At 39.5% G+C, this 21,382-nt stretch overlaps 1 protein-coding gene across 4 annotated transcripts in view; it reads left to right on the top strand.

Moving 5' to 3' along the window:
- LOC146547623 (sodium-driven chloride bicarbonate exchanger-like) overlaps window positions 1-19,949 on the top strand; it is a 53,094-nt gene extending 33,145 nt beyond the window's left edge. For 3 of the 4 annotated variants that reach the window (XM_085265604.1, XM_085265605.1, XM_085265606.1), the window contains 20 exons: window positions 2,048-2,236; window positions 4,285-4,373; window positions 4,680-4,837; window positions 4,998-5,085; window positions 6,805-6,951; window positions 7,546-7,646; window positions 9,192-9,366; window positions 10,056-10,189; window positions 10,350-10,595; window positions 12,385-12,490; window positions 13,105-13,266; window positions 14,143-14,256; window positions 15,115-15,276; window positions 15,458-15,709; window positions 17,045-17,113; window positions 17,202-17,375; window positions 17,463-17,585; window positions 17,667-17,731; window positions 17,929-18,042; window positions 18,683-19,949. In XM_085265604.1, the coding sequence (XP_085121730.1) occupies window positions 2,048-2,236; window positions 4,285-4,373; window positions 4,680-4,837; window positions 4,998-5,085; window positions 6,805-6,951; window positions 7,546-7,646; window positions 9,192-9,366; window positions 10,056-10,189; window positions 10,350-10,595; window positions 12,385-12,490; window positions 13,105-13,266; window positions 14,143-14,256; window positions 15,115-15,276; window positions 15,458-15,709; window positions 17,045-17,113; window positions 17,202-17,375; window positions 17,463-17,585; window positions 17,667-17,731; window positions 17,929-18,042; window positions 18,683-18,755 (2,741 nt within the window). In that variant the 3' untranslated portion in view covers window positions 18,756-19,949. Of the gene's footprint in view, window positions 1-2,047; window positions 2,237-4,284; window positions 4,374-4,679; window positions 4,838-4,997; window positions 5,086-6,804; window positions 6,952-7,545; window positions 7,647-9,191; window positions 9,367-10,055; window positions 10,190-10,349; window positions 10,596-12,384; window positions 12,491-13,104; window positions 13,267-14,142; window positions 14,257-15,114; window positions 15,277-15,457; window positions 15,710-17,044; window positions 17,114-17,201; window positions 17,376-17,462; window positions 17,586-17,666; window positions 17,732-17,928; window positions 18,043-18,315; window positions 18,354-18,682 lie in introns of all 4 variants that reach the window. The other variant, XM_085265607.1, reaches the window with a different exon arrangement.
- The last annotated feature ends 1,433 nt before the right edge of the window (window positions 19,950-21,382 follow it).

The raw sequence follows: 21,382 nt of genomic DNA on the forward strand, positions 1-21,382 counted from the left end.
TTGGGATTTCCACACAGTTGCCCTCTTCTGCTCCTTGACAGCCACCTCTGTGTCTGGTTGCTGGTTCCTGTCTGGAACTAGAAGTCCCACAGGAACTTTGTGCTGGTGTTCTCAGCCACTTTTGATGGCATGTCCCATTGGGACATGGGGATTTCTAATCCATATGCAGCAAAGATGTTCCTGTACAATATCCCAGTGACTTGGTTATGCCTCTCAGTATATGCTGTCCCAGCTTGCATATTACTTCCTGCTACTATGCCTGCACAGACTTCTGCTTCTGTGCTGTGCTTCATGCTAGCCTTTTCCATCCACCAATAGAATGTCTTGATGTCAGCCACTGCCACTATCCATGATTAAGTACCAAATCCACCCTTTCCTGATCCAGATGCTCCACATGCTCTAGGCTTAGCCTCACTTGCTCTTCTGACTGTCCCTTGTTTCAGAATTGTGTGCCAAAGCTTTTGTTGCTCCACACCTCTCTGAAACTTACTACCATTTTACCTCTGCTAGCGAAACTCTATTACATAATTTAAATCTAAGATCATAACCCAACTGTTCACAGCATATCACATGTATTTTTTTTATTTTAGCTGTTAATTGTGAACACCAGTGTAGTCTGTTCATTTGCTAAAGCAGAGAGATCCAAAGTGTAATTAAATAAATATTGTCTTCTTTGAATGATTGTTTAAAAAAAAAAATGAAACCAAGAAAGAGACTATTGAGTGAGCTCCATTGATTCATATCAATAGAGAGAGCGGTGCACTGAGCTGCAAATTCATTAAATCATCTCAATAGAAACCGCCTGCTTGACTTGATCCTCACTCTAACAGTTTACCCACATTGTGCGCAAACAGAATGAAGGAGTATTTATACTGTACAATACTTGACTAGCTGGCACGTTCCATTTCACATTGACCAGCACCTTTAAATCTACAGTAACCAAACACATCACAGTTCAGAGGTTACTCAGGATGAAGGATGAAGAAACTTTCCTTAATTTTAATTGTAGCTTATACTGCTGTAGATGCCATATGTTGTAATATAATGTTCATTCAGTGGTTTGACGTTTTGATGATCTGTTGATCTCATTCTCTTTGGGATATTTATACCAGCAGCACTACTCTGTTTTGGTCCTGGCAGATGGCCGCCCCTCCCTGAGCCTGGTTCTGCCGGAGGTTTCTTTTTATTAGGGAGTTTTTCCTTCCTACTGTTGCCAAAGTGCTTGCTCATAGGGGGTCATATTATTGTTGGCTTAATGTATGTATTATTGTGGGGTCTACCACAACAACAAAGTGCTGTTGTCGTTGTGAATTGACGCTGTATAAATAAAACTGAATGGAATTTTAGGATTTTTCCTACATTGATAAGATTAGGAAATGGATTGTCATCTTTTTAACCAACCAGATGACAGGTTGCTGTATAACCATGATATGACCTCCAATTGAGTTTAAGTTGTTGTGTAGCAATTACACTCTTTTTTAGCAGGCCTTCATGGTACAACTCCTCACTGTAGTCTGCTTACTGATCCAACTCTCAGTTCTAAACCTATACTCAAGCAAATAATTTTAATTTCTATTTGCCATTGGCTTTTATACATTTTATTTTGCAACTGCTTATTAATTTGTGATCTTTGCATCATTTCCTGTTTTTGTATATTAAGGTTAGGGTCTCTTAATTATTAAAATCACTGATTTAATGGGTTTTATTGGGGTGGAGTCCAGGTTAGCATGCACCATAATATGCCAGAAGAAGTTCATCCACAAGGACAATACAGAGGACCATTTGATCTGCTTCAAACTGCGTTTTAGATTTAGAGGTCTTCAAACTGAATGCTTTATCTGATTGTGGTAAAAACTGTTCTGCTGCACAAATCTATTGTATGTAACCTGGTTTGGTGCGATTAAATCAGGTCATTTTTTGTTGGAATAATCAGCTTAGTATTACTGGCTGCCACACAGCACCGGACACCAGCAGCCTTTGTGAATTCAACCATTTTAAGGGGTATTGCGTTAAACACAATGGCGTTTGTGTGTGTTTTCTTCCCTAGACATGGTTCTGGATCAGTATGAGGCATCTGGCCCTGTAGGTGAAGATGCCAGGAGAAAGATCCGTGAGGCTCTTCTCAAACAACACCATCACCAAAACCACAAAAAACTGGCCAACCGCATCCCTATTGTACGCTCCTTTGCTGATATTGGCAAGAAGCAGTCTGAGCCTCACTCCATGGACAAGAATGGTGAGCACAGAACATGTACAGGACACCCACACATACACCTGTCTGTAGATGAGACTGCAAGCTTTTCTGTACTCTGTAATGTCCTCAGCTACTCACGTGTTGATGTTGTAAACAAATATATGCAGTATGTTTCTGTTTAATGTTATTATCCTTTGCATGACGATCCAATAATTATCCATCTCGACATGCTGTTTTACTGCTGTTTGATATCTCATTTTCTCCTCTTGTTTGTGTTTCTCCATGTTTGTGTATGTCTTTCTTCCTGTCTGCTGTATTTTGCATGCATGTGTGCATGCGTATATTTAACTTACCCAGTAAATGGCCTCTGTTATCACACTTTAAAATCTCCTAAATGTTCACCTGAAAAAACACTCCTGACGAGCACTTCACCCAGAAAGGCCTTTTCTTATAGGGCTTGTAGGCAGCGTGTTTCTTGTGTGTTATGCTTGTCCACTCCTTCTTCACCTTTGAGTTCCTGCAGGGGCTTTGATCACATGACTCCAGACATGGTCTTTGGTGAAAACAAAACCACATGTCTTAGTGTCCTTTAGGCAGTTGCACAAGGCTACTGCCCCATCTCACTGGAAGACACAGATCAGAAAATCTGCACGGGCAACAAGATATCCTGTAGGCTGATTAGAAAGTCTGTAGACAGTAGTAGTATAAAAAGAACGTGCTAAGGATAGGAGAGTAACATTGTGATTGGTTGGATATGGCTGGTTAATAATCATGACAAAAAAGAAAAGAAAAGCTCAGCATTCTTCAGTTCAAGCAGTTTTCTCCCTGTCCAAGGCTCACTGTCAAAATGTTCTTCCAGCTTTTCTACTGTTGAGGCTTCAAAGTGAAGCAATATAAAGAGTTGAAATGTTTATGTTGTTGCGGTTTTGTGAGTTTTTCCACATCTGGGAATAGACTTAACTGAACTGAAGAATCACAAAAGTTTCTATAATACTCTCCCCTCCTTGTCACTGTCATCAATATGTTTGTTAAACAGAAACCATAAGAACTTGTAGAGCAACTCTAAAAAATAGTCAGTAATGACTAACTGCAGTAAATGCTCACTAGTCTTTATTTTGCTGCTTTTGGGGATCAGCTTTTATAAAGAAATCTTTGAACATTTCTTTATAAAAGCTGGGAAATACACTTGTGCTCCTTTTTGGCAACTGAATAAAACACGGACACTGCTTTTGAATAAATGATATGCTAAAATGATTCCTTTAAAGGAGGAGTTCAGCATAATATCATTGTTACTTCTGTCTGTTAAAAATGAGTCCAAAGCCCACAGGCTGTTATCTTCCCTTGTCGGAAAGGCTGGAAACAGTGAAACAACTTGGATTATAAATGTTACAAATTAATATGTTAATTGTAGATTAAATAAATAATGTATAGCGCATTAATCGGTGGGCTTTATCAAAATGTGGTGATGGGAGTGTTGTAGGCCAGGAGCCAGCTGTAAGCCACACTAGTTTCCATATTAAAGCTACAGTTTCTTAGCTATAGTGTCGTATCGAACAGATATACATTTCATTGCTGGAACTCCTTTAAAAGCAGCACCATAGCACACTCACTTAAAGAGTTGACATTCTGAGCAAGGCATATTTTTAGCTTTTTTCTTTAACTGTTTTCATTAACGCCCACAGTTGCAAGGTGAAATCTTTGACTTAAATAAAACAAAATGAATAAGGTGCTTTAAATGAGCACTGGTTAACTGATGCACATAAATCTGAACTGGAAGTTAAAGATTGCACCTTATTTTAAACTCTCTTTAAACGGTCTAGCAACAATTTATATATTGCGCTTTAACTCACCGGGTACACTCTGAAAATGGGTACAATATTATTTGTTTCATCACTGGGGCTAAAGCTTTTGTCCTCAATAAAGACTCAGCACCTACAACAAAAGGGACCAGTGCTGTAACCCTTTTTCAGAGAATGTAACTGTACCCTGTAGTCACTCCCTGGAAATCTCTGTCTTTGTGTGGGAAAGAGGTATTGGGATAGGATGAGCCCCTGTGAAAACTGATGTTGGTTTCCTGCTCTACCTGACAGGGCAAACAGTCTCACCTCAGTCCCAGCCAGCCAACAATGAGGGCAAACAGGACGTCAGCCGAGAAAACAGCACTGTTGACTTCAGCAAGGTTAGCTACCAGACCCACCACTGATCCTGCTGTTTATCTACGGGCATTGATAGCTGGACACATAAGTAGTGCTGTATATTTAACCAAGCCTGGGTTACATATGAAATCACAACCTTCTTACCCTGGGAAACTGAGTGGAATTTAACAGGAGTACTTCTTTCTTCTCAAAGCCTGATTCTTGCTGTGTTGTTGATTCTCATTTATAAGACGTTCAGTACGACTGCATCTACATCACTGTGTTTTTAAAGCAGACCAATAAACATTTTTACTTTATAATAATGTAGTGGTTTTCTTTTTCTTTTACAGATTGACCTCCACTTCATGAAGAAAATCCCACCTGGTGCTGAGGCATCCAATGTGCTGGTAGGGGAGCTGGAATTCCTAGAGCGCCCTGTGGTGGCCTTTGTCCGCCTAGCTCCTGCTGTACTGCTTAATGGCCTGGCTGAAGTTCCCATCACCACCAGGTAATAAACAAATTGTTGGCAAAGCCCTTAACTTGCCTCTGTCTCCTTTACTCCTTTATTCTGTGCGAAGGCTGGATAGATGAGCCGGTTAACCTTTGAATTTCTCATTAAAAAAGGATTTGACTTTTACCAAAAACCTTTTGTTCTTTGTCTTGTGCAGGTTTCTTTTCATCTTGCTTGGCCCTCTGGGGAAAGGTCCACAGTATCATGAAATTGGCCGGTCTATTGCTACACTGATGACTGATGAGGTGAGGCAAGAATCTGAAGAAAGTAGCAGGTGTTTAATGCTGTGTTTTAGGATATTTTAACTCTTGCAGTGATTCTAGGCACAGTGAGATAAAACGCAAAAAAGCTTTCTAGATTATAGGTTTTTACTATTAAAGTGGAATTGCTTGTATATGTGAAGTAATGTTTAATTTAATTATCATAAACATTATCTCCTTAGTTGATCAAATACAGTAGAGTAGGAATAGGAACGCAAACTGCAATCAGGATAGTTCCAATTCTAAAAAGTTGGAATATTATGTAAAATGCGAATAAAAACAGAATGAAATGGTTTACAAATCTCATGAACCAATTTTTATTTTTTACAGTTAAAAAATAGAAAACAAAAATTGCATAAACTACAACATTTTAACATCTTACTCTCTAATGAAAAACATTAGCTCATTTTTGATTGATATAAACAATTTCTCAAATCAAACAGGTTCTCAGTCATCCAGGTCATCGTAGTCAAAGGAGCTTGGAAAGAAAAGCGTCTGGTTATAATGGTTCAGGTCTCAGACAATTCTTTGAAGAGTCTGATGTACATTAAAAATGTGTAAGTTCAGCCAGACTGAGGAAAAATGGCTGTGTGTTCTAAAACTTCAATTCGTCTAAACTGCATTGTGAGCATTTTGTGGGAAGCTTTATTCCAAACATTTTTTGTAACATTTTACAAATATGTTTATAATACACACATTTGTCTTTTGTTTTTAGCTGTCATACTGTCATGCCTTTTAAGTCAAGGAATCACATATTTGATGGGCTGAGGCTCACCACTCTGTAGGAGAAGCTTTTTACATGGATAATTTTACAAAAGCATCCATCCATCCATCCATCCATCCATCCATCCATCCATCCATCCATCCATCCATTTTCTAGAAAATCATGCATTGCAAGTTTAAGATGTCAAGATTAAAGTCATTGGAATGGAAAGTGTTAACTAAAGCATCTTAAAGTTGTTCTCAGTAATGGAGTAAGTGTCTTTTTCCAAATCTGCCTTAACACATACCATGATCCTTGGGTGGTTTCTTAGTTATTCTGGGTCAAATACTCACATTTGTATCCTGAACCTAGAAAAATCAATGTGAGATTTGCTTTCTGTTCTTATACGTGATATTAGTGTAGCTTGGGGAGTTGAGAAGCTTCAATAAATAAAGCCCAACTACCCACTTCAGGGTTGCTTTTCTATATCTGAGCCTGACCTTTGACTTATGTCAAAAAAGCAAGGAAAAACATCAAAAACAAAAAGCCTTTGGGAATCAGTAAAGTATGACATGAAAACCTTGACAGGAGATTTCCCACAGTATAGCTATGAGCTAATGTTACATGCCATCATCTGAGCCAGATGTTATCTCTTTTTTTCCCCTTCTCTGTTGGCAGCAGTCCTTTGGGATGCATGAAAACAGAAGGCAGAGATGTTAACCTACATTATATATGGAAATGGATTGAATGTGTCACTATGATTTGCTTTCGTGCCAGTGCAAGCAAGAATGATACTGTTTTTCATATATTCTTTGGATAAAAAAATAAACATTAGACAACAGAAATTGGAGCATGAATGTGTCTTATTCCTCTGTAGATTCACTTTGGATGCTGTTGTTGTGAATGAAGTTAGGTTATAAATAATAATTTGCTGACTGTATGGCTGGTATGCTATATGAGTTTACATTTCATTAGGTTATATTTAATCTGCCTCTCCGCAGATTTTCCATGATGTTGCTTACAAGGCCAAAGACAGGAATGACTTGGTGGCAGGCATTGACGAGTTTCTGGATCAGGTGACAGTGTTACCCCCAGGAGAGTGGGACCCCTCCATCAGAATAGAGCCCCCTAAAAATGTGCCCTCCCAGGTAAACAGTGAGTAAAAATGACAGTTTTTTGGGACTTTAATCCGAGCACCTATGCAGAGTTTTAAAGTCTGTGTGCACATAATGATTTTTTTTTCACAAATATCCGTGAGTCCCTTCTGTGACCTACTGCCTGACAAGAATTTTTAAACATCTGTGTTCTCCTCTAATCTCTACTGCGTTGTACTCTGTGCTTTGATGCGACTCCCCAGGGTTCTGTTCTCAATCCTCTCCAAAGCATTAGTTATTTCCCTCCATTAGTTATTCTGGTCTACTCTGAAAAGAGAGAGGCAATCTTGAAGGGAAATTTTTAGTCATACAGAAGAAACATTTTGAAAAAATACAGATGTTGTTTCAGGTATTGTTTTCCATTTCTCTTTTATCATTAGGCTCCTGCAGTGGATTAATGACAGACCACTGAGCAATTAGATTGTTATACTGATGAGCTCAGAATATGATCCATAAGAATTTAATTATTTGACTTTTTAAAATTATATTGTACCAAATGCAGGCTATTTGGTGGAGATTTGATTCCAACTAAGAGTTATAGTGATGTGGGCAGCAGACAGCTGACTGACAGTGATCTTAAACACACAGGAAAAGCGGAAGATTCCCCCAGTTCCCAACGGAGTGACAGATCTTGGAGAGTCTGGGGAGCACGGAGGGCATGGTGGCCCAGAGCTCCAGCGCACTGGGAAGTAAGTGTCAGAGAGAAAGATCATGATTTGCTGTGTTTTGAGAGCCCTGATCTCTCAAAACTCCTTTTTGTGCCTGGAACCTTCCTGTTGCCTGTGAGCCTCCTTCCAGCCCTCAAACTGTAAATTTAGTTCTCTTAAGAGGCAGTGCCCTACTTGCCTATTATTCCTCATACATCAATTCCACACTGAGACCTTTTGTTTAGGTTCTAATTCATTATTAGCTCATACAAATAGTGTGCTGTGACTTTGACCACCACCACCAAAAGAAAAATCTTCATCTGCTGTTTAAGAAGATTGGAAGCTTCCTGCACCTTTCTGCACTCCGTCCTGGATGTGTCCATCTTTCTGTAATTATTCCTGGATGTGTCCATCTTTCTGCAGTCCTTCCTAGATGTGTCCATCTTTCTGTAGTCCTTTCTGGATGTGACCATCTTACAATTTTGTCTTAGAGTGTGTTGGTGCACTTTTGGAAACCCTTATGTTTAGTAGAAATCCAACAACAAAAGGCCATTTGGGTTCAGGTTGGGCAGGCCAATCCTCCCAGTCACATCCTTGTAGGTCAAATCAGATGGGACACCTTCCATCTGTACAGTCGTTTGACGTATAAGCACTGATGCAAGAATTCAGGGAAGCATACCTCTCATCCCCTGGGGATAAGACTAACATATAGACACTGAATCCTGGAGAGGCCGACTGTACGTAGCCAATACCTTGGACTCCTTCCTCACCAGAGGGATGATGTTTCATCTAACTAAAGCCAGTTTCAGCAATCAAGCCGCCAAGGGCCCCATGCTTTATTTATTTACCTTATTTTATTAATAGTTTTTTAATGCTCTCTGAAGTCTCAGCAATGAACACCTAATAATATAAGCATGAGATCTCAAAATATAAATTTCGTTTTTACTTTCATATGCCTTCAAAACTGTTTTTGAGATTAGATGAGATTTAAAGAAGGGATTAAAAATGAAGAATATCATCTTGTTATCGCCCCAGAAAAAATCCCTGATGGTAACAAATGATTCAATTTATTGCCATCAGGAATTTTTTTTAACCCAAGCTTGAAAGAATAAAGTGAGAGTGCAGCACCCAGGAAGGGTTTAGCGGCAGAAGAGTGAGTGATGTACGTCTGCTTAGCTGCGGTATACTGCGGTACAGACTCTTATGCCAACTAAGATTGGCTGGAAACCCAGGCTCAGCTATCTGGCTGCTTAGCCTGAAATAAGAACAACAGCCCACCAACTTGCGCGCTTGCCACACCAACCACTTCCAGATTGTTCCCCACCATCCCAGTCCACAGCAGCAGTAGAGCCTGCTCATTGTGATTGAAAGTATACAAAGATAGAGCCATGAGTCAACACAATCACTCATATGGATGCACGGAGGTACAGTAATTTTAGTGTTGGTGCCCTGAAAATAACTTGTTTAAAGGCATGTTGATGTTCTTATGAATCTTACAATATCTTACAATAAGATGTAAGATAAGTTGCTCTTTGTTACCTTTATGCGTATGTGCAGCTCTTTCATAAAATCCCTTTTTCTCCACAGGTTTTGTGGTGGGTTGATCTTGGATGTCAAAAGAAAGGCTCGTCACTACCTTTCTGACTACACAGACGCTGTCAGTCTGCAGTGTCTAGCCTCATTTCTCTTCCTCTACTGCGCCTGCATGTCCCCTGTGATCACCTTTGGAGGACTCTTGGGTGAGGCTACAGAGGGGCGTGTGGTAAGATCATTTTTATTTTTTTCCTCAAGCCTTTATAAACACGCCCCAAAAGCATCTCTTTACATTCAAGAAGAATATACACAATCATCTGCACACCGCATCAAACTCAAAGCCTTTGAAACCAGTAGATGAATGAAGGAAATTGAAGGATTTGATCTCATCAAAAATTTTCTTTAAGCACCATCACCAGGTCAAAGCTCACATGTCCTCCTTTATTTAGTTTTATGACAAAAATGATATTACTTTGAGAGACAGTTGGATCCTCCAGATCACATTCATGCATCTCCAGCTATGTGCTGGTAGCCCATAGTCAGATTGGATAAATGACCAGTTTATTGGTGCTTCCGGCCAAAAGCGCACAGCTACAGATGTTCTTTATATGCAGTGAGATGTATTTTTTAACACATATCCAAAGCAGTTTCAAAACAGTTTCTAAAGATGACTTTACTGATGCTTCTGTGTAGCAAAGGTTTTTATTGGACACAGGCACTGACAAAGCTCTTTGGCTTTTTTTCCCCAGGCAAGCCTCACTTATGTTGTCTGACTTCCTGTTGGCTCCTTGCATGTGTGAACAGGATAAAGTTAGCGTTATAGCTTATATGATAGTAAATGCTGATTTAAACTAGAATACTCCAAATACAACATGTGTTTGACTAAATGAATCAGAGCATTATTGCGTGTGTTTCCAGAGTGCTATTGAATCCTTATTCGGGGCTTCCATGACTGGAATAGCCTACTCTCTTTTTGCTGGGCAGCCTCTCACCATCCTGGGCAGCACAGGGCCTGTTCTTGTCTTTGAGAAGATCCTCTTTAAGTTCTGCAAGTAGGCTATTCACTACACCTTTGTGCTTCTTTTATACACTAATGTTTCTGTTTATTTGATAGGTGTGTGTGTTTTATGCTTCAGTTGAAATGTCATATTGAATTATGTATCCTGCTTTTCTGCCACTGCTATGTTTTTCTGTGTTTTTTGTGTCCGTCAGGGAATACGGCCTCTCCTACCTCTCCCTGAGGACCTGTATTGGCCTGTGGACAGCCTTCTTCTGTCTGCTGCTGGTAGCCACGGATGCCAGCTCGCTTGTCTGTTACATCACACGCTTCACCGAGGAAGCTTTTGCTGCACTGATCTGCATTATCTTCATCTATGAGGCCCTGGAGAAGCTACTTCACCTGGGGGTGCATTACCCCATCAACAAGAACAACAACCTTCAGAAACTCACGTTGTACTCGTACGTACATTTTAGTTACAGCTCATGCACGGTGTGCTTAACTCAGCACATGTGCTCAAGTCTTTTGCTGTGTCAAGAAACGGCAGATGGTACAGCACTGTATCGGGCATGCTGTTCATTTTTTTCAGACATGGATTGTGCTTTATGATGAATAATCCCATGTTGAGTGTGTGTCAGGATGGATCATCGTGCTTTAAGCTGGCTAGTGGCTATGTCAAGCCAAAAGCTCCTTCTGTGAGTTTCTATTCTGGTGTAGTGGACAGCAGGGTAGGCTGACATTTAGTTTCGATAAATGCCAGCAGAATGAGTTAAGCTCAGAAAAATGTTACAGACAACTCCACACAGTGTTTTTACAACATATTATGAGTGAAACAAGCATTCAGTGAGGCTTAAGCATTTTAACCTTGAGAAACTCTAGTGTAACACTAACAATCACAAAAAAATAACAAATCCAAGGAACCAATCTCACCAAGTTTTAGACTTAGAAGACAGTTTATTTAATGTGATGAATAATTTAAAAGATGAACCAGGATCCAGGTATGAAAAGTGAAGCCATTTCAATTTCATTTGAAATTGAAATGGCTTCACTTTTCAGTTTCAGTTTTATTTTATTTATACAGCCCTAAATCACAACAACGGTCACCTCAAGTAACTTCAGATTGTAAGGTAGATCCTACAATAATACATACAGAGAAAAACCCAACAATCATGAGCAAGCACTTTTTCTGTTAAAACTCCCTTTTAACAGGAAGAAACCTCCAGCAGAACCAGGCTCAGGGAGGGGCAGCCATCTGCTGTAATCGGTTGGGGTGAGAGAAGGAAGACATGATAAAGACATGCTGTGGAAGAGAGACAGAGATTAATGACAAGTATGATTTGGTGCAGAGACGTCTATTAACACATAGTGAGTGAGAAATGTGACTGAAGAAGAAATACTCAATGCATCATGGGAATCCCCCAGCAGCCTACACCTATTGCAGCATAACTAAGGGAGGATTCAGGGTCACCTGGTCCAGCCCTAACTATATGCTTTAGCAAAAAGGAAAGTTTGAAGCCTAATCTTGAAAGTAGAGAAGGTGTCTGTCTCCCGAATCCAAACTGGAAGCTGGTTCCACAGAAGAGGGGCCTGAAAACTGAAGGCTCTGCCTCCCATTCTACTTTTAAATACACTAGGGACAACAAGTAAGCCTGCAGTGTGAGAGTGAAGTGCTCTAATGGGGTGATATGGTACTACAAGGTCATTAAGATATGTAGAAGTCTGTACAAAGAAAACATCTAATTCTAAATGAATTTATGATACCTGTAAACACTTTTCCTGGTTTCTAGTTTCAGGTCTTTTAATAGAGAATGATATTCATTTTGTAACTTATGACCACATTTACTAAAAATTCAACGGGTTTGATGCGTTTTATATTAGGTCAAAGGGTCAGTGGTGGAGGGCTGGGCAATAGGAGATAATTTGTGTATGCTTGGATGTGTACAGTTACATCTCAGCCATTTTAAGCTGTACATTGATATTAATGTCGTATTCTACATTTGCTTTGCTACGTCATATAAAAGCGACTAAAGATTAATTTCATTCAATCCTTTAGTTGACTTTAAGGTCTAGAAAGGCTCTTTTTTTCTTTAAGAAGAAATCATGGCCTTCTCTGCTAGGTGGCGCCAGAACATATTAAATACAAATACACAAAATACACAGCCACCGCTAATGAACTGCAGATAGAGTATATTTATCTTGGCCTGTTGTGTTTACTCAAGAAAATTGAATCTATTTATCCTCCTCCTATAGATGTTCTTGTGTGGAACCTAGGGACCCCAGCAATGAGACTCTGCACTTCTGGGACGAGAGAAACATCACTGCTTCGCAGGTCAACTGGACCATGCTGGAGGTCACGGTAAGAATAAAAATTATAGCAAAACACTTGCATACATACATATATATGTATATGTCTAAAATAATGCCTGATGCAGAGGAGAAGAAAGGCCGGACCTAGAAAGAAACTGTTCATTCAGCAATGAAACATAACACCACACATGTTGTGTTGTACTCAGCCCTTACTTTGTTACATAAACATAATAAGACTAGGCAGGGATTAGGATCATGTGGGCAGTATTTTATGGTATCTAGCTGTGCAAAATGAGGGTGCAGATGCAGTGTAAGGGATGATGTCACTTATCGATCACGCTGGTGGCAGCGCGCTGCACCACTCCTACACATGTTAGATGTGGCAGTCAGGTGAGGCCTCTGCTGTATGCAAGTGATGAATCATGCACTACAGGGATAGTAAAGAAAATGAGCAGTGAATGTGTCTGACTTTTGGTAGTCAGAATTTTCTAATTCATTAATGACACTGACATCCATCATTGCCATTATCCCCACTGTAACTCTAATCATTTTTTATTGGCATCATTATCCCTGCTTTCCTCCTTCTCCTGCTCACACCCTGTTTCTCACCATCACCGCCATCATCATCATCATCATCATCACTGTGTCCTCTGGGGTCAGTAGGAGTGCGAGATGTTACATGGGGAGTTTGAGGGGAGCGCCTGTGGTCCCCATGGCCCGTACATCCCTGACGTCCTGTTCTGGTGTGTGGTCCTGTTCTTCTCCACTGTCCTTATGTCTGCTTTTCTCAAGGAGTTCAAGACAAGCCGGTACTTTCCAACCAAGGTACATATGTTTTATCCAATTTATTTTAAATGTCTGTATTTGGTAACTTATGCTGACATCAGTTGGTTGTGTTAGGACACAGTATTTGTGGAGAACCTATGTTCAGTTTCTATGATTCATCAATGCGATGATGTGCATGTGTGGCCTGATGCTGCCACACTCATCTGTACTGTCCTGGCGCCACCTTGTGGTGATAAGTGCTGCACTGTAGTCTGGATAGACAGGGGTGCACATAAGTGGCCCGCAGGTGCGCATTTGCTGTCAAAATAAAAGACGCGCACCAGATAAGAAGTTGCAACGCTCGTTCGCGTACATATAAAAGGCACTGTTTTTGTCTGCTAGAGTGGGATTTTTACATATGCATATTCTGCACCACATCTCTGTGCGTTCATCATTTGTTTGAAGCCAGCTCACCTCCTGCACTTCTTTTGTGGTTCGGACTCCTTCTGACATTTCTTTGGAGGTGGAGGAACACCAAAGTAATTGCTTAAAGGAGCTTGCTTCTTCAACATCTTTAAGAGTCTGTCCTCCTCCAGAAAATCTTATGTACACAAACGCGCGTTGCAACTTCATGTGGATTGAGGTCAAAAATTAGATGAAAGATCTGAACTCTGTAGTGATGGAGTTAATTAATTAATTTAATGTAAGAAAACAAGCCTTACTGACTGTCAAAACAGAACTTGAGCCATTATAATGAGACCCTTTAAAATATATAGACAAGAAGTAATGTTTCTCATTCTAGATAAAGCGATAGAGACCACATGTTCCAAAAACAGCATAAACAGCATCTAGTTAGCACAGTATGTTGTACTGTATGCAGATCTTAGTTTTTGTAACATACTTCTGTCTAAAGATTGTGTGTCTTGTTTCCTTTAGGTGCGGGCCATCATCAGTGACTTTGCAGTCTTCATTACCATCCTCACTATGGTGTTAGTAGATTATGCCCTGGGTATCCCCTCACCTAAGTTACAGGTTCCCAACAAGTTCAAAGTAAGTCCACATGAATCTCACACAAGCTGCTGTTTACATCAAAATTGGACATTGTATTGGACATTTTTTCTGTGTTTCATAACATTTAAGCATGCAATTTTTGCGCAAATCTTGCAGAGATACAGAGAGCACTGATCCCCCATTAGCTTCAGTGTGGCTGAGGAGTAAAGACACAGGAAAACATGTATAAAACAGTATAAGAATGTTTAGATTTAGATTCGACAGCTATGTTAGCGGGCTGAATGGAAAAGTACAGCTGTGCATCATTAGCATAGCAAAGGTACAAGATGTCCTTGAAACTGTTCAGTAGATGACCCAGGGGTAACATAAGATAAAAAGTGAAATCAGAATTGGTACGAGGATTGTCTCCTGAGGGACCTCAAATATGAGGGGCAGATATGAGGACATACACCTGTTCCTATTCCTCCTTGCAAAAAGGAGCACCTCCAATTCTACAGCCCTGTCCAGCTCTCCTAGACTAACTCCAGTCTCCTGGAATCTCATCCATTCTCTTGAGACTGTGCTGGGAGATACAATAAACCTTCCGACAATTGGTATTGGTGTGCCATCCGAGGGATTGGACTACCTGTGAAACCTGTGTAGGATCCGGTATGTTACCAATAATGACACCGATCCTGGCCAAATAGGAAACTAGTGTAAAAACATGCAGAAAATATCTAATTTATATTAGCAGTGAACATCAAAGCTTCCTAATTAAATGTAATAATAGTCTAATAATAATGACTTAGAAGAGAAATTTAGAAATAAAGAGGAAATATGTATTTTGATTTATTAAAACATTTCAAATTCTTCATGATTATTATTATTTTTAAATGTTCTTTTTGCCATTACCCTTAGCCAACCAGGGATGATCGTGGCTGGATTATCAACCCTGTGGGGCCCAACCCCTGGTGGACCACAATTATCACCTCCATCCCTGCTCTGCTCTGCACCATTCTCATCTTTATGGACCAGCAGATCACAGCCGTCATCATCAACAGGAAGGAACACAAACTAAAGGTATTTCATTGGATATGTTCACATTGGTGTGTGAAAGTGATTTTAAATGTGGTCAATACAATTAATTCCTACAAGCCCCAGTGTGCTGTTTTTTAGTTTTCAAATCTTTGCTTTTCCTGAAGTGGGTAAGTAAGCTAAATCTAAATATCTAAATCACACTTTCCTTGATCCAACCCTACAGAAAGGCTGTGGCTATCACCTGGACCTGTTTGTGGTGGGGGTGATGCTTGGTGTGTGCTCAGTAATGGGCTTGCCATGGTTCGTGGCTGCCACTGTGCTCTCCATCTCCCACGTGAATAGCCTGAAGCTGGAGTCAGAGTGCTCGGCCCCTGGAGAGCAGCCCAAGTTCTTGGGAATCCGAGAGCAGCGCTTCACTGGCCTCATGATCTTTACTCTGATGGGTTGTTCCGTCTTCATGACCTCCGTGCTGAAGGTAGGGGATAAACACCTATACTTATACCTATACTTATCAGAGATTTCTGGATCTCAAAAAGACTTTTTATTTCTTCAGTTCTTAATACTCTTAACAATATATAAAAAAAATAACAGATAATTTATCAAAGGACCTATTTTAAATAATATTTTTAGGCACTTTGCTACTAGCAACCTGTTATAAGAACGCATAATGTTGTATAATTTTGTTGAGCCTATGAAACATTTCACCATTTGACTATTTGTTTGCATTAACAAAGGGACTCCCAAAAATATTTTAGAAGAAAACTAGTTGCATCTCTAGTGTGTCCATAAAAAAATATTTGAGGAAATTAGACAAGTGGACAGTGACCAGCCTAAAACAAACTACCTACTTCAAGTAAATAGCGTCTGAAACTCGTGTCCTTAACAATCCCTTTCTGTTCACTTTAGTCATCTCTCCGTGTATTGTCCTTTTTTATCTCCTTTAAGTTTGTCATCTCTCCATGTTTATTTTTTGTGTTGTCTCTACTTTTTCTAATCACCTGCTTGTGTATATGTTGTCTCAGTCTCCCTTTGTGTATTGTCAGAGCATCAGTCAACTTCCCCTTGGGTCGCCTAGCTTTCTCTTAGCAAGAGTTTTTGGTTTCCTTTTGTATTTTATGTCTTACCTTTATTTTGTGCTTTGACCACCAGGCTAAATAAATTGCTTGCTTTTGTTTTTGTTTACTCCAGCTTGCCTCTGTGGGTCTGTGTTTGAGTCATCACATTCCTCAATATACTGTATGATCTGTGTACTACGCAGACCATGACAGAATCAGTGGTTACTTTCATATCTGATTATTAATCAGTGGTTACTTTCATATCTGATTATACAGACTGAGTGGACAGCCAACCTTGGCAAGGGGGCATTTAGCTCAACTCAGTGTTTGCTTTATTATCAAAAAAAGGGCATTTATCCAATCACTTATGTGAACAGTTGTGTTTAGAGTGACACAAGTTATGTCTACAAAACAATGGTTAAGTTAGAATGAAATCACATCATACTTGGTAAGGAATTACAACCATATGATTGCATGGTTACATTTCTCTAGCATGCTCTTATAGAAATGTAGCCACAGTTGCAAAGTACAAAAAAATATCAGACTGGAGCAGCCAGGGATCAAACCACCAACCTTCTGATTAGTTGATGAGCTGCTCTACCTTCTAAACTACAGATAATAATGTCTAGCAAACAAAACAGGAGAAATGTTTTCTGTAACCGCTGACATGGATGAATAAGTTCACCATCTAACAGGAAAGACTAACAGTTCTAAGTTTTTACTCATACTGGAAATGCTTTTCTGTCTCTACGCAGTTTATTCCCATGCCTGTGTTATATGGCGTCTTTCTTTACATGGGGGCTTCCTCACTCAGAGGTATTCAGGTGAGGTGACCATGGTATTTTCTGTTGGAAGAAATAATCCAGAAAAGCTTTGAAGGAAAATTCTAATTTTTTCTTTGTATCTCTGCAGTTCTTTGACCGTCTGAAGCTGTTTGGCATGCCTGCCAAACATCAGCCAGACTTCATCTACCTTCGTCACGTCCCTTTGAGGAAGGTCCACCTTTTTACTATCATCCAGCTAAGCTGCTTGGTCCTCCTCTGGGTCATCAAGACCTCTAAAGCTGCCATTGTTTTCCCCATGATGGTAACCCAAGTGTGCTTGTATATGCACGAGTGTTTGTGCACCTAATGAATATGATGGCTTGACGTCAGTCTGTTTCTCTTGTTCCAGGTCTTGGCCCTAGTGTTTATTCGTAAATTGCTGGACTTCATTTTCACCAAGAGAGAGCTGAGCTGGCTGGATGACCTGATGCCAGAGTGGAAGAAGAAGAAACTAGAAGATGCTGCACAAGAGGTGCAGTATGAGAGCACTATTTAGAGGACTTGGATGATCTTCAAATTTCTGCCACTGCAATAGATTTTTCTCTTCCCACAGGAGGAACACAGCATTATTGCAGAGGAGGAAGGCATTGTACAAGTGCCACTTGAGGGACACTACAAGTAAGTCTTTCGGATATTTAATTCTATTCTGTGTTTTGTGTTTTACCTAAGCTGTTTTGTCTGTCAACCAAAACTCACACATGCGGATATTTGTGAGTTCATTCTTAGCTCTAGCTCAGACGTATGTGTGGTTTAAGTGCTTGTGCTACTTTAGTGAAAACCAATGAAATAATGTCCTTTTCTCTGCTTGTTTGAAGGAGTGACCCAGCCACAGTAAACATCACTGATGAGATGTCCAAAGGGTCCTTTGGGAATGTGTGGAAGAGTGTGAACCCTGCTGAGAGTGCTAAAAAGGAACAAAGTGCTAAAAGGTTAGCCACATATTTGCATTATTAAGACTTCCAGATCTCCCATACAACAGAGAGATAATACTGGATGTTGATCCAGATCATAAGTAGGCTTCTGATCTTAAGGTTGTGAAAGCAGCAAGCACAGGTGTTTATTATTCAGGACTACTGACTTTTTCCAAGAAGCTGACAAGCTAGTATGTTTGTTTAGGAGCAGTCCTGCCCTTGTAGATTTCCCACTGAGCAGACTAACATAGAATTTCCTGCCTGCCTTTCTCATTTCATCCCACCCCTAAGCTCCCCTTCCTAACCTCTCAGAAGCTGATATCCCAAAGGTAAGCAGTTCAGAGGTGACCCCTTCAGCATGGAGAGTCTCATCCTAAGTGTTATTGCATGATGAACATGTGCTGCTAATTATGATTTGGGTGATGGAAGATGTTTGTGGATGTTATTCATTCATGTTTTCTTGATGTCAAATGTGACCTTGGCATGCTAATTACAAATAGTTAATAGCACTGGGTCTAATTTACTAGTCACTATAATCTGTGTTTTAAGGAAAGACTGCTGAACCTTTTTGAGATAAATTTGCATGCATGCATGCCACCGAAATTCTCTTTTTGTATCATTTTTGTTGGGTTTACATTTTCTTTTTTCCCCCATGCAGTTCCAAAAGCAACGAAAAGCGTCACAAACGGCGAAGGCATGACAAGAGCTTGGACAGGGAGACAAGTTTGTGATGACACATACTGGCAAAGCCACTGTGCTGTCAACCAGTAAATCAACAAGTATACCGTGCCACACTCAGCCACCTTTGTACTGTGCTACACTGTGTTTTTTCGTCACGTAAGTCTATGTGCAAGTCGGGTGAAACAAAGAAAATTTATTAGAAACTGTATTAATGAGAGGAAACTGAGACACATCTGTGTTTTTCTTTTTCTGTGTATATCAGTGTTTAGTGATACCAGCAACCGAAGGATGCCAGAATTATGACACCTGCAGTAACTGCTGTGTCTATGGGCCAATTCCGGAAAAATTTTAAAGAATTTTTAAAATTTATTTTATTTGTATTTTGTATGTTTTTATATTTTTCCAACAACTACAAGTTATCCTTTTAACAAGGTTACAGCGAACCACTAAAGAATTGATTCTATGTGGAACATTGTTTACTCCACGACATTCTCCGTGGAGCATTTAATGCCGCTGTTGTATTTAGCGCCTCATAATAGACTGAAAAAAAGTAGATATTTGCCAATATAAATCTGTAGTACTGATATCTAAAAGAGTTGGCTATATAGCAAATCTAGTAATTTTTTGGACACATTAAATATACATTTTATATATTAAATATATCTAAATGTTTTTGTGACAGTGACCACTCATCATTTCCCAGTCTTTTCCATTCCTATCAGGTATAAATGTCTCCTTCTCCTCTAGTATGAAGCATTTCCCAAGAAACTGCCCAGAAATTTGACTTTGAAATTTGTTTCTGAGAGTCACATGAAGTGACTGACCTAAAGAGATTGCTAAATATGAAGCTAAATCCAGCAGCTAGTTAACTTAGCTTAGCATAGACAGCGTAAATGGTGAAATAGCTTCCATTGCTTTGTTTAAAAGTAACCAAGAAAACAATTGCAAACAGGCACTTTATATTTTACTTCTTAATTCCCTTATTGCAGCGTCCCTCCGACAGAAGACAGAGATGATCGGTATTCCGTTTACCGGCTGTTTATTAAGAACAGTAACACAGGCTACTGTGGGCCGTAGCCAACGCCAAAAAAGCAGGGAAAACGCTCTCTCTAGAATCAAAACAAAAAACCCTGGGCTCTCCTGCCGAACTTGCGCTCCTTTCTTCCGCATACACACAACACACACTCTCTAACTCCCACCCCCCAAACACTCTCAGCCAGTTCTCTTACAGACTCTGTCATAGGTAGCTGATATAATTGACAGGCTTAACAGCCTCTAGACCAGGGGTGTCAAACTCAAATACACAGTGGGCCAAAATTCAAAACTGGAACAAAGTCGCGGGCTAACATTAATATTTATTGAAAAAAAAAATCTTCCTCCAGATATAAGAATGAATCTTTTCTTATGGACTCAAACACGTTTTGCTGGAAAACTGAATATGGAACAAGCAAAGCTTTATACTAAACAATATATATATTAGCTGTATAATACCAGTAGGCCAGCTCTAATAGTAATTTGGTATGGCTTCGCGGGCCAAATGTAATTAGGCTGTGGGCCAAATTTGGCCCGCGGGCCAGAGTTTGACACCTATGCTCTAGACTATTAAACCTTCAAGGACAATCAGTAATCACATGGCTGCAGGTGTGTAACAACTATGCCATAACTGAGTGGCAATAACACCGATTACACATCAAACTAACTTGTAATCCAGTCCTTTACAATATGAAGTGTAAAAATAACATTTTTGATTGGTGTCACTATTACTTGCTAGTGATTGCGCCATATTAATCACTCACTGGAATAGACATATCTATCATTTAATCTGACTCTCAGAAACAAAGCAATTAAATTAAACAAATAAAGTATTTTCTGATTTATTTTGGTGAGATTATTATTTTTGGGGGTAGGGTGGGAGGGGAACCTTTTGGGAAATTAGATTTAGCATGGTAACATAGATTGGGAAATTTTGGTATGTATCGACTTTTTTCCCTCAAATTGGACAATGATGAACTCTTGAGCAACTGTACAGTAAAGCACCATGTTTTCCACTTGCATTCTCTTCGTCATCTTGTCAGTAAGTGTCATCCATGGACATGTAATCTCCTCTCCAAATGACCCTCAGTGTGTTAATATCTGAAGCTAATTATTTCTTTAAAAAACAAACAAACACCTGCATGCTGGTGAAACACTGACTGTCTTGCTGCAGGACTATGGTTCTAGAAATGCAATAATACCTTTTTTTTCTGGGAAGGGCAACATGTAATAACAGTAAAGAGTCTTAACAATGTATAATACATAGAATATTTTATTCATGTAAAATGTTACTTATATATTACTAGCATTAAGTCAGTGTTCGATTGAAGTTTTTCTTGTAGATGTTATTTTCCCATTGTCTAACTGATGGTTCTTAGATGATTTGATTAGAGAAACTAATAATGGGTCAAAAATAATAACTGTATCAAATACTTTGACCACTTCTGTGTGGAATTCTGCCTTAAAATTGGTAGTAATAGTTGTGCACTTTCTGTTAGATAATTTAAGTCACCTGTATAAACAATCAGTTCATTCTTCAATCGTTTAATGAGAATGAGAGAGAGAGAGAGAGTAAATAAAGATATTAAACTGCAGGACTGTTTATATTTTCTGTGTTGTCTTATACTTATTTTATTTATATTAT

The sequence above is a fragment of the Mchenga conophoros genome, linkage group LG23 (assembly GCF_057382185.1).
Source record: "Mchenga conophoros isolate Kocher_MC1m ecotype Shallow Benthic linkage group LG23, M_conophoros_male_GT1.1, whole genome shotgun sequence".
Taxonomy (NCBI): Eukaryota; Metazoa; Chordata; class Actinopteri; order Cichliformes; family Cichlidae; genus Mchenga; species Mchenga conophoros.